General features: G+C 48.2%; 1 protein-coding gene across 1 annotated transcript in view; it reads right to left on the reverse strand.

Annotated features, from left to right (window-relative positions):
- The window catches only part of LOC104508220 (exocyst complex component 6B-like), a gene marked incomplete at its 5' end in the record, with an annotated part of 40,733 nt that overhangs the window by 6,727 nt on the left and 20,306 nt on the right, over positions 1 to 13,700 (reverse strand). Inside the window, one exon of the mRNA XM_010149766.1 lies at positions 7,093 to 7,234. Coding sequence (XP_010148068.1) covers positions 7,093 to 7,234 — 142 coding nt within the window. The remainder of the gene's footprint in view (positions 1 to 7,092; positions 7,235 to 13,700) is intronic.

Here is a 13,700-nt window from a genome sequence, read left to right on the forward strand (position 1 = left end):
TTTTTACAAGGGTCTGTAGTGACAGGACAAGGGGTAACGGGTTTAAATTGAAAGTGGGGAGGTTTAGATTGGATATCAGGAAGAAGTTCTGCCCAGAGAGGGTGGTGAGGCACTGGCACAGGTTGCTCAGAGAAGCTGTGGATGCCCCATCCCTGGAAGTGTCCAAGGCCAGCCTGGATGAGGCTTGGAGCAACCTGGTCTAGTGGAAGGTGTCCCTGCCCATGGCAGGGGGTGGGAGTGGGTGGGCTTTAAGGTCCCTTCCCACCCAAACCATTCTATGAAGGATGGGTAAATAAACATCAGTGGGTATCCTGGTAGAAAGGAAAACACAGGAAGGTGTTGGAGATGGAGGATATCCAAAATGTTGTAGTAGGCAGCAGAAATCGGAGACAAAAGGACAGGAGAGATGAGATGACACCATGGGATTAGCAACTGGTTTAGAAAGGAGACAGAAGAGAAGGAGGTCATGGAAATACTAAAGCTGATGGGTAAATAAACATCAGTGGGTATCCTGGTAGAAAGGAAAACACAGGAAGGTGTTGGAGATGGAGGATATCCAAAATGTTGTAGTAGGCAGCAGAAATCGGAGACAAAAGGACAGGAGAGATGAGATGACACCATGGGATTAGCAACTGGTTTAGAAAGGAGACAGAAGAGAAGGAGGTCATGGAAATACTAAAGCTAAAATGCTGAAAGGCATCAGGCGATGGATTATAGGAGAGATGAAGGGAGAATACAAGGCAGAACTCAGGCGACTGTTAGAGAAGGTGGAAGCAGGCAGGAGGTCTTAGTTCACAGGTCAGGTAAAATGGCTGGAGAGAAGTTCATTTTTCTTTGACGTGATGCAAACTCCCAGGATTTGCCCAAGTCAGACTTGCAAAGACCACTTAAGTATTGTGCTAAGGTAGAGAGAATTGTCCTCCTGCTTGCCATCAGCAGCCAAACAGAAAGAACATGATTTTGGTAGCTCCTCGATGGTGAGTCACGCGCTTCTCCTCCATGCATATTTACACGCGCTCATTCACCAGGCATCCCTTTCTTTGCCACTGCGAGAACTTTGCAACTGCTAAGAAAGGTCAGCTGAGGGAAACGAAGGCAGCACTAGATAAATTAATGATACGCCCAGGGGAACAAATTCAGGGAGAAATAAGGAAGGACAAATCTAAGCGCAAGAAGGTGGCACAGCCGTGGACCAGAGGCTCCCACTTCCATGCCCTCTGTCTCTCGGCGCACGGATAATTTACCCTCCCCATTTCAGAAAGCACATAGAGCAGCCCTGGGAAGACAGCTCTGCCGTCAACACAAATCACCCTGCTCCACTTTAACAGCAGCAAGATGCAAGTTTTGTTTCCTGATGAGGGCTGAGTTTTGACCGGTGAAGCAATCCGCTCCTCTCAGTCTCCAAGGGAACGGTGCAAGGCACCGGCATCGGGAGCAAGAGACAGGGCTGGGCAAAGGACAGGGGGCAAGCAGAGGGTCTGCAAGGTCCCAGCTCCAGGCTGCAATGTTCCAGGATGCGGCGCCAATGCCTGGGCCCAAGCCAGCCCTACAGAGGGGACGCAAGGGAAGGAGCCATGTTTATTCCTGACGCACACAAAAAAAGCATTATCAAGTGCTACGACGAGCTGCAATTTGGGTAAGAAAAGTCACCAGGAGAGGAAACAGGGACGCTGAAAGAGAAGGAATGTGTGAACATGCTGCAGGGAAGGAAAGCAGCCTCGCCACGGAGCAGAGCATCCCGAGAGTGAGCTGTGGAGCTGATCTCTGTGAGGCTTCGTCTTGGACCTCCCTGCAGTGGGAGGCAGAGGAAGGGCAGTCCCAGGCTGTAGAGGAGGAGCAGTGCTGTGATGAGTGCCCCGGGGCACGGCATGCACCAGAGCCAGCACCACGCGGAGATGGCCAGTTTTCCAAGCAAGGCTTGGCTCCAAATCAAAGGTTGGAAACCTGTGGTTTAGAGGACACTGCCTTCAGGCCAATCAACCCACTACCTGGCATGCCTCTTCCCTGCTCTTCCATCAGCTGCTTCTGTCACCTACGTACCATCATCGACTGGGGTCACCTCCGCCTGCAAACTCCTGCAACTCCCCTGCTGCAGCATAAGGAGTTCCTACTGACCATCCGAAGGACAGCCGTGGTGCTTTCACACCACCACAGCCCAGGACACACATGATGTAGCGGTGTCCTTCATCACAGGCTGATACAGGTCCCCTCCCTGGCTCTCACCACAGGTGAGGAGCTCAGACACACACGGTTACCACCAGCGGCAGTAACACGACCCCACGTACCAGCACCACGTCTCAGACAGATCTGCAGCTTTAATTTCTTTTAAACATATGTAAATTCTCTTTTTAACAATACACCTGAGTGGCATGGAGAGGCACTTGACTGAGACTGGGAATCACTAATACAATAAAAAGCTATCAGGTACTGCGGAATCTGAAGAATCACAGAATCTTTTATGTAGGAAAAGACCTTTAAGATCAAGTCCGATTGTTAATGGCCAAGCCCACCACCAAGTTTTGGGCAGGATTCGAGGCGCATCAAGAGATCATCAGCATCAGTGGTGTGGAGATTTCTCTCCTGATACAATCTGCCCAAACCTTTCCGACTGTTCACTGCAACATCCCCTTTTATCCCCAAAATACGAGCTGGTGCATGGTGGCAGGATGGATACCAGCAACCACACAGCGCAACAACTTAAGATCAGGGAGTTTGTCCTCAAAGCTGCTGTGCTCACCCCTAGCTCTGCATGCCCTAATCCCCAGGAGGCTGCAGGCTGGAAGCACATCGAGCAGCCGTTTGCATGGTGAAAACAGCCGTGCTCGAGGGCGAGGACTCCTCCGGCGCGGTGGGCAAACCCCGGCCTCTTACAAAAGTAGCGGGATTTCCGCGTGAGAACGTCTTTGGAGCCAGATAACGCAGCCAAGAAGGAGGTGGTGAACGGCTGCGCTGGGACCCGGATCGGTGCATTTTGGCACGCTCACGTGCCGGGCTGGAGGATCCCTCAAACTGGCGGAGACATCTGGGTTTCTTACTGACTGCCCCCAAGAGTGGACTGAACAAAAATTGGGGAGTTGAATGAAATTTTATATATAATTTTTACGGCACTTTTAATTTCTCATAAAGCAGCAGTTAAAAGACTTTAGAGATTATGGAACTGCTTATTTTATGACCTAAGTATTGTAAAAACAATCTGCCTCAACCACTGCTGGAACCAGTTATGTAGATGGGAAACACTTTTGTAGGAGTGAGAGCAGCCCCCTTTCTTTTTGCTTTTTTGGTCACAATCTCCAGATTTGGGTTGTTGCATTTGATTCCTACTACCTCTGAGGTACAGGAGATATGGAAAAAAATATATATATATCAGCACCAGGAGGTCCAAAAAAGAGCAGAGCAGGGAGCCGGGTTACAAGGCACATAGCAATTACAAAAAGCACACTGTTAAATCTTGGGTTACAGACATATTCTGGAAGACAGCAAACCCATCTTAAAAAACAAATGCCTATTCTGAAAAAAGCATCACCTCCTCTATTTACAGGTCCACAGAAGTATCTGTGTTAGGGTTTTTTTCCCTCTCTGGAGTTGTTGGGTTTTTCTCTTTTCAAGTTGGCTTGTGGGGCTGGAGCCAGAACTCACTCCTAAATTGAGACGTAATTAGATGTGTCCTACTGTGTCTTTCTGGGCAATTCATTTAACCTCTATGCCTTATTTCGCTCCAGGTTTAAAAAGGAGGTGAGAGAATCTCTCTTGACTGCATAAAAAAAGAGCTACGTAAAGCCAAGCAAGAACTGACTTATAGCTAATACCTGGCCAACAACAGATGTTGAAAAAGTTACTTTTGCCACCCATCATTGTACCTCTGCACCAAAAGACTTTCAAACCTCTGACGCACACCTTGGAAAACGGCTTTTTTGCTGAGAGAAAACCCCAGAGGACATCCACCTCCACGTGCGGAACGGGTGCCTTACATCTCCAGCGCCATGGTCTCACCAGTGCCATCGTGCCACAGGGACGCCGTGTGTTTTTACCAGGTTTCTCACACCACAGCCAGCCTAACAGGATTTTTACAACCTTGCAGCTCTACCCTTTCTTGCCTCTTATGCATCAAAAATGCTGCTGACGTATACGGGACTATTCATACGACCAAGACATGCAAGATTTGGCTCTTGATGTTTACTTAATTTACTACTTCTCCCCAGTCCTCTGAAAGCTTTCTTTTTGAAGGTTGTAAAATTAATAAACTGGATATTCAGTGCTTTGAACGTGGGAAACAAGTATGTTTCTATGGAGGGGGGAACTTAGGGTGCAGGCAAGGGGGCCCCTGACGACCTGGTGCTTCTCCCGAGCACCATCCAGGCTCGCGTGTGCCTGGTGCCAAATCTCAGTCTGACACAATGGCTCATGCAGCCGTTTCCTTTTTATGCTGATGGAATAGCAACTTATTTATAAATCAGGACATATTTTATGAACCCACAAGTCTGGAGAATTAATTTACTGGTGCCCGGTTTAAGCACAAGACATCATCTTTTTCACCTTTACAGTTGTTATCTATTGTGTATATAAGCACATTTTCTTGTAACGTGAATTATATCTACTATAATATAAAGCAACCTATCTGCCCCACCTTCAAACCATGCTTAATATACAGCTAAGTCCTTGCATTAATTTGCCTCACCACTCGTAACCAGCTTATACCTTTGGCATTCCCAAGAGACTTAAACAACAACCTAATAAACTCCAGGATCGAAACTCTGAAGCTCCATTCCCACACCACAGAACTCACTGGAAGTGCTCCAAACAGCCGTAAAATCCTATTTTAATATGATAAGTGCAAGATAAAGCTGTTAAACTAGGTAAGGCTTGGTGGTGTGAGGAGAGGAAGAGGAGGCAGAGACATGAAGTCAAATATGCAAGTGGTGTAACAAGGATGGTGAGATTTACACCTGCACTCTCAGGTAGAAGATAAAAAATACCAAAGAAAACAATAAGCAAAAACCCTTGCAAACTGAAACACATTTTCTGAACATATCAGTTCACTCATGGGATTAGCTTTTCATAACACTAAAATCTTGATGCACCGCTTCTCAAAAACAGAACTGAAATTACCCCCGGTGTCAGCAAAGCCACCAGACAAACCCGCGAGCACGAGGGAGCGCCTTTTTGCTGCCAAAAAGGAAGAGAAAGACTTTTTCTGGGTTTCCCGTTCTGGGGGCTGACAGTGATGGATAGGAAGGTTACAGCACCAGCATCCGTCTCCATTCCCCTGCCGGAGATGGCATCCTGGGCCGGGGCTGGGGGGAGCAGGTCGCCTGCCCTGCTGCTCAGGTTGGCGTCACTTGCTCTTGAATGTCTGAGTGCTCCTGGTTCTGTCTGGCAAAATGATTGGAATTTACGGAATTGTGCTTTTAAACCCGATATTAAATGTCATCCGTTCTACTTAGCATGGAGGGCTTTTAGGGAAGAGATGCTGCTTAGTGACCCACGTTACCGATGGGGCGGAAAACTGCAGGGCTACGAGTCTGTTTGCAGCCAAAAGAAAAAGGAGGAAACTATTATTAATGATAAATGTTTCCTATTATTCTCAGCAACATCGCCCGTCCCTCTGCGGACACCGACTGGGAACACAGCTGCTACCGGTGCAGCCCCAACATGCTGATGGGACACAAATTAGACAGCAAGAATTTAGGACTGAAGGCGTTTCTGAAAGAAAAATAAGGCATTGCTTGCATTTCAACATATGATAGAGCTGCAAGTTTTGGATAGGATTCATTAAACTGGGATCTTCCTCCCAGGCTATTCAGCTGAGTGCTGGCAATTAGGAAAAGGATTAAATAATTAAAATACACTCCCTACAAACACCAAAAATCTTACTGGGTGACTTTTCTCAGGAATAAATTTCATCTCACAGATGAACAAAAACACGGTCAGCCGAACGTTTTCTAAAGGGGGGAAGAGTATCTTTTGACAGTGTTACCTGCCAGACGATGATGGAACCAAGACAACTCATTTCATGGAGTTATCAGAGACAGGAAAAGCAAACTCACCACTATTTAGACTCCAAGACAGCTCATTCTGAGGCCAGGGATTATTTTGCTGTGGGGTTTAATGGGGGCCACACCAGGCCAAAGTGCATTTCAGAAGATTCTGTAGTACACAGGTTTATTGTGGTCTAAACAAGATACATCCCAACCCCCACCTCAGCTGAAAAAGCCAAAAAGGTGGATATTTGGGGAAAAAACCCCAAATCTTCCCCAAAATACTTTATCAAAGATCTCCTGAGCTCTTCATCAACCCTATCAACCTCTGTGTTTTCCACAGCCACGGTCGCTAACCCACCGCAATTTTAATCCCAATAATAAATCCATCCCACTTGTAAGGGAGAGAGGTTCCTGCACAGAAGTGAGCCCTGCTTTAGCTTAATTATCAGAATAAGAAGAAAAAACCCCATTTTGTCAGTTTTGTGCTATGTTTTTTTTTATCCCTTCTCTCGAGCAGGGTAACAAGCAACTGGAGGGAAACCTCAGGATTTCAGAGCCGGCGCAGGGGTAAGCTAGATGAACTGCAACGCGCAGGGCTGAGAGCAAAGGCAGGGTGCTCTGCGCACACCGCAGTCACTTTGTCACAAGACATCTCTCTTCCCTAACAGTGACTCTGCAAAAGGGGTCTGCTTTGTGAAAACAGTTCCCTGCAGCAGACGGAGCAGACAAACAGCTGAGGACCAGATCTTCTTAAGTAAGCCAGTTATTGTTTGCAGAAACACAAGTAAACTGATTTTTGTTAGCCCTCCTCATGTTTTACCCACTCTAATCCCTTCTATTTTCCAAACCCTCCATCTCAAAAAGCAGAGATGGTCTGGAAAGCATCAAGGCGGCTTTAAAGAGAAGAAGGAAGGGTAAAGCTTTGGTCTCCTTAAATTTGCTGGGCTGCTTCTGTCCTGAAGATATTGCCCGGTGTCGTGGCGGACAGCACCAGCGAGCTCTGCGGGCGTTCATGGGTCCCAAACACTCGGCATCACTACAAGCCCTGGTTTGGCTCCCGACACGCCAACGGGCAAAGCGAGACACGGAAAAGGAGACGATTCTCGCGTCTTACGTTCGCACTCCTCCACGTCCAGGTTGAACTGCTGCAGGGCGCCCAGCGTCAGCTGCCGCACTTCGGCTTCCAGCAGCAGCTGCATCAGCGAGGTGGAGAGGTGTTTGCACGCCGACATGCATGCTGTCTGCGCCACCTTCCCCTGCAAGAGAAAAGGGATGTTTATTAAGGCCGTCGAGCACAAAATGCTAGAAGAACTTCTTTACACCAGGACTCGCTCTTTAACGTCCCAGTTTGCTATGGGACCTTGACGTAGTGCTCGACGTCGCAACCATCATCTTTCTAGGACTCCCCATTCCTATTAGCAGAGCTAGGCCTTGTCAGGTGCAGAGTGCCTGGGAGCAGCTCAAATCCAGGAAAACCTTGGGATGTTTAGAGTTCTAAGCATCTCTCATCATGTCCTAACGTGAGGAAGAAAATATGCCATGGTTTATTCCACATCCTACATAGACTGCCTGAAGTAACCTCATCGATAGGTCAAAATACTGCTGATAAGAACTCCAAACTCCAGCCCACAACTAAACCAGCATCTATATATATTTCAAGACAGGAATTTCAAAATCCCTTTCCAACAAGAAAGCAGAGAGCTGGGCCACACCGCTGTGACAACAGTGTCTCTAGCACACAGATGCTCTTCAGCCCACTCCAGCATCGTGCAGCACCTCCCAGATGCCAACGTGGACCAAGGAGAAGGAAACCTCAAGGGAGGGAGGCAACTGAAGACGTCAGTTGTGTTCACAGGGACAGGACTGCTCCCCAGGGCTGAGTGGCTGGGAACAACCTCAGGCACCCGGCCGCATCCTGCACCTGCTTGCACCACGGAGAACACGGTTATCAACGCTTGCCTTCTCCCAAGCCATCCTTAACTCATGGTGATTAACGAGGGGGTCTGTAGGGAGGAGGTTGTGGCTGAGGCTGCTGTGCAGAGAGAAACAACACAAATCTCTTGAAATGTGCATATCTATAACAAAAGTATAAGAAGTTATGAGTTCCAGCTATTAAAGAAACTGAGAATATTGTTGGTAAATACTTATTTTTAACACATTTTCCCTGAGCCACCACGGTTATGTTTCACTTGAGGAACAACTGAGAGCTCAAGCTATAAATCACGAGAACAGTTCGCAGCAAGGGGAGTTACCCTAAATAAGCTTTCCTTTTTCTGACTGAGGAACAACTGCAAGGCAAGAGGAGAGTCATCCCGACAGACGATTTAACGCTTCAAGTTTTGAACTGTGGCATTTGAAACAGCTGGTTTTCAAATTACGGGTGAAGCCCCTTTACTGACACAACTGAGCTGCTAGGTAGGAAGCCCAGGATGCCTCTGAGGACTTCAGATGTTCTAGGAAGAGTGGTATTAAGGAAAAGGATGGTGGTGGGGGGTAGGGATGGGCTGTGGAACAGGAGAAAGGCAGATGGGTGCTCAGAAAGCTCCATCTCCTGCAAAAGACCATAAGCAGGACACCGAGCTCAGGTACCCCACCCCTGACCTGGCTAGGGTCACCTACCAGGAGAGCCGCCATCAGAAGACAGGAAAGCTGAGGAGCACAGATGTGAAGAACTGAGATCCTCCATAAAGACCTACAGATCCCTGATCCTCTTGAGACACCATGAGGGGACAGAGGAGAAAAAGATCTTTCCAAGAGCAACACAGATGTCCCTACCGAGGCCTGGCTGGCCTGTCTTGCTGAGCAACAGTGGTCTGCCTCGTACGAGCCCGGTCCTCCCAAGAACCAGGCCCAGCAGCAAGCAAGGAGAACACCCTGCATTTAGCCAAGTCCTTCAGAAAATCCAATTTGACTGTCCAGAAGCACAAAAGGAAAATTAAAACCTCCACAAACCCATTAAACAAACTCAGTGAAGTAAAACCAAGCATCCTTTAGGGACACTGAACATGCGGCAACAATTTTTTTTTTTCAACCTATCTGAATTTCTCCCTCATTTCCAAACCCTCAAAAGATTTCTCCCTCCCTCAAGTATTGCTGTGTGTCCCACCCCCACCCCAAATGTGTGGCAGGTAAGGTTTGGCCGTTAAGATCTGCATGGGTCTGCAACATGTATGAAACTCATAAAAATGGGGAAATCCTTTGGCACAAGAGCACAGACTCGCACAAACCCATCGGCCAACACCGCACAGAATGATCCTGACGTCAGCATGTGTAACCCCATGATAATATTTCTGGATAATGGTGCTACCATGAAAACAGCTTCGGAGATTATGTTTTCAAAGGCACACAAAAGACTTTAACACGCTTTCTTGAAAACCAAGGAGTGGCTGAGGAGATCTCACAGATTTTTACAAGCACTCTCCAAATTGTATTTAAACTGGGATTAAAGTGAAGGGTTTACGCTGTGTTTCAAGCTAAGCATCACAAGTTTCACTCCCGCAGCACGGAGAGATGAGCAAACGCCTGATGCATGTGCTGGGAAGTGTTCTTACCAGCTTTGCAAAGTTGTTTTGGATCTTCGGGCCCTTCGGACCACATTCACCTGCAGCAGGAGGGAAAAAAAAAACCCCTATTTATTCAAAGAAGAAAGAGCAGACCCACGCGTTACAGGGCAGGGTACTTAATCTCCACTGTTCCCAGGCTCCAGGAGCATTCATTACCCACCTCCAAACAAACACCTTCGCTAAAATTAAGATGAAGCATGGCAACCATAAAGTTTAGCAGAGCCCTGCGTTCGGGGTTTTTTTGCTTTTCGTCATTTATTTGTGCCCTTCTGACACATCTGGTTATTTAAAACACTGCTCGTGCCAATTCCTCATCCCCAGCTGTAGTGGGAAATGCACTGCTACCCAACTGCAATTTTTCTTCATTACTTCAAACAGACACCTGAGTTTTTGCTATGACCAAGTATTTCTGACAAGTTACTGAGTAGAAGACCCAGATGGAAGCAGGGGATGAGAAAGCAAAGCTCTGCAGCCATGCCCTGGGACCTCCACCCACGTTGGCCATGGGGACAGGGCTCCTTACCCCTCCTGGAAGAACATGAGACAATCCCAAGGAGTGGCTCCCACTTGCGTATCAACAGGAGTTTGCACGGAGGGTCGCAACCCTTGGAGATGCTCAACCCCAGGTGAAGTCCCACTCAACGCCAAAGAAAAAGGAAAACCCTAAGGAAGGTTTCCTGCTTCACTGACAAAAATTTAAGAGGAACGACCTTCTTGCACACTGAGCAAGGGTCAGATCAGCAAGCGTGGAGGTACCTAAAGGGTTACGTATGCCCGCAACAGCCGCAACAAGCAGGCCTGCCCCGGTGCACGCATTCCTCCGGCCAGCCAGGCTTGCCCGAAGAAAGAGTGAATGACAAGTGACACCAGGAGGGCGTGAAGAAGAGCAAATAATTAAGATGAAACGTCAAGTTGATAAGCCCAACGCGAGGAAGACGGGATGGAAAAAGTAATTTAATCATCAGGGCTTGACAGCACAACATCTCTGCCGAGTCTTCACGCGAAAGCGGTGTGTACGTGGTACTTCAGGACATTCTTTGTGAGTATTTTCTACCATGGCTCGTTGCAGAGTTGGTAAAGGATCCAACCAACAAGCCCGGGAGCAGTTTCTGGCTCAGCCTTCCCTCCTCCTTCCTTTTTCACACAGGCTTTGGCCAGGCCCAAAACTTTTTTCAGGTGCAAATGTGCACTGCATCTTTGAAAACTCTGAGGCCGAATCTTCTAATGCCAGCTGAGAACACGACCTTTTATTTCTGTTATTCTTAAGGTTTAAACACCTAAAAAACATTCTGCTTTAAAAAAACACTCGGTCTTTCATCTTAGATTTAAGAACATACAGATCCCTGACAGTTTAGAACTAATATTACTGGATGAAATACAAAGTTGTGCACAGGTGTTTTTAAGCACTAATCCAGTCTTCCTTTTATTTAACTATCAGAGGTCTTGGGGATGCCACGGGGGTTTAAATCATTGTGCTAACCGATTTAAATCATGTCTGGCTAGAGAAGAAGGTACCGCCGGGGATGACCAGCATCTCACTCCCTGGGCACCAAGATTTAAAACCCTTCCAGAATTTATATGTTTCACTCTTATTTATAAGAAGCCAAACTTATAAAAACTGAACCAACCCCCCTCTGCCTCATCCCTACACTCAGTGCAGCAGATGCCCACTTACAGCAGCTCCTCGTAAGATCAGCAACGGCTTATGATCATCAATTTTAGACTATTTCTCCAGAAACACAGTGCAATATCTGCTTGATAAGCAGCTGTTGTTGACAGGAGAAAAACCAGCGCCAGGACACTGATCTATCACTCCTAATAAGCGGCTGCTGCAAGGGAAGGCAGCTGTTCCTATTCACACTTGGATGGCTGGGGCTGCACGCTGGCAGGTATCGAGTGCATCCCCACACCACAACGTGCCCATCTTGGTTCTCTGGCACTTATTTACCACGGAGAACCACTTCATAGCGTTGGGATTTTTCCCCTTAATTCACTTTTCAGCTTTCCCACAGTGTTAGGATGGCTGTGATGGGAGGAAGAGCCCCTGCTTGTCTCGGGGCGCCGGCCCAGCACACCGACACGTGGAGCCGAGTGTATGATGGATGTGTTTTCCACCATCCTCACCCCCCTTCCAAAATCATTAACTGCACCACCCACGGCAGCGGTGTCGGGACATGTGCCTTGGCATGGAGCTGGATGCCTCCGAGATGTCATCCCTAGACGTCACTGCTCCTAGAAAACCCCAGAGGAGCTGCCGTGCTCAGCTGGGACAGCTCAGACCTCATGCTAATCACCCTGACGATTTTTGCGAGTGCGTGGTGGAACCGGTGGCACTCCCAAAGTCTCACCCCATGCCAGCGCCCTGAGAAATCGTAGGGTTAAGTCCTGATCCCACTCCCCAGCTGGTTCCAAACCAGCTCGGTCCCTGCCTGTATTTCAGCGATGCTTTACCTGCCTGAACGCTGCGGTCCCTCCAGCTCAGGAGCAATTTACCTGAAATGCAAGATGGGATTTGGAGATGAAGGCAAAAGAGGAGTAATTCAACCGTGACCTGAGCTGTCTGCAGAGAAGGGGGAAGGAAACACCAAACTGGATTTGCATCAGGGATACAGGGGTCACGGGTGAAAGCTGACGGAGCTCAACGGCCAAGACACCCAAGCGCTGGCCCAGCCACCCCCACTATGCTCCAGCTTGGTGCAACGTCCAGTGAAATACAACAATTCTGAGCATATTGTCAGAGCTAAAGCCATGGGGGTCTGTTCTGAGGCTCAAATCAGTTTGTAACCCTATTTCTGGCAATGAATCCCTCTTTCCACAGCCTTTGGTGCAACCTCCTTGCTGCTGGGGTCTGTGGTTGGGGTTTCCACGACAACTCTCAAGTGACAGGACTTTTCCTGCTCCCCCAAGGCTTCCTCTTGGCACACGGTCAGGACATGTGGAGAGGTTCCCCGTGGCCACGCCAACCAGTGAAAGGGCAGAGTAAAGCCTCTGAAGCTCTCCCAAAGGAGAGCATCCCAGAGGTAACCAAGGGGCACCTAGTGGAGCCTATCTCCATGGGCTGCTTCCCACGGACCCCACCCAGTCAATCACACTTCAGGAGATCAGCCACGAAATCTGCTCTTTTCATCCTTGGGCAGCAGCCTGAAGCCTCAGGGATCCCAGGAGGACGGGCAGCCACCGCAGGGAAGGACATAACGGAGGCCACGGAGCCAGCATTGCTCAGGGTAGCACACTTGTTTGAAAACAGCAAATATGTTAACAATTAGGGAAAGGAAACGCCAAAAGGCTGCCTTGTTAATTAAGGAACTTGTTATCAAAGGACTCATTAAAAGCTACTGAACCAAAATGGTTGTTAAAATAAACACCCATTAATTTTAACATGCCATCAGGAACAGGCTGCCACTACCCACCTCACGCAGGGGGAGAGGGGGCTCCTCGGCACACACCTACCGCTGCCAGAGCCCCGGTGGTGGCACGAGCTGGCAACTGCCACCGGCCAGAGGGTCCCAGAAGAGACCCGGGAAGGTTGTCCAAGGGGGACCACCCCACCAGCCTGCAGGAGCACCTCTGGCTTCATCAAGGAGGAACCTGACGGCGCCTCCTGCTTTTTGCTCGGCCAAAATTAGGGGCAACGTGGTCACTGAAATGCAAACTGAAGTCCGTGTGTGGCACCGAGAGCACTTCCACCAACTCACCAAGAATTAACACAGCGTTTCCATGAAAAGCAAAGCCTGACAGGTTTCAAATGGTCTCAGGAGTGTAATTTTCTTATTTTTACTTTTTTGCTACCAGCAGAGTTTCTTTTTAATCTGCAACAAGCACTGGGATTGATGCGATTGAGTATATTTAGATGTGCAAATCCATGAACTTCATACAGCAGAAAAGTGGGCCAAAAAAATGGAATTCCTCAGTATTAAGTGTCGGCTTTTCTACAAACACCACAAGTTGTCCCAACAGTTTCAATGCTGAATTTGCTGACTCATCCAATTCACAATGCAATACTGGGGGAGTATTTTGCAGAAGATGAAAATGCGATGCTGTAATAACGAGTAATTGTTTGGCGGCATAAACCCAAGAATAATCCCAGCAGATACCTCCTGTGCAGGCACGGATAAAGACTTCAGACCCTGCAGACCTCCAGCCATTATCTCCTCCTGCT

The sequence above is a fragment of the Eurypyga helias genome, unplaced genomic scaffold (assembly GCF_000690775.1).
Source record: "Eurypyga helias isolate BGI_N326 unplaced genomic scaffold, ASM69077v1 scaffold11434, whole genome shotgun sequence".
Classification (NCBI taxonomy): Eukaryota; Metazoa; Chordata; class Aves; order Eurypygiformes; family Eurypygidae; genus Eurypyga; species Eurypyga helias.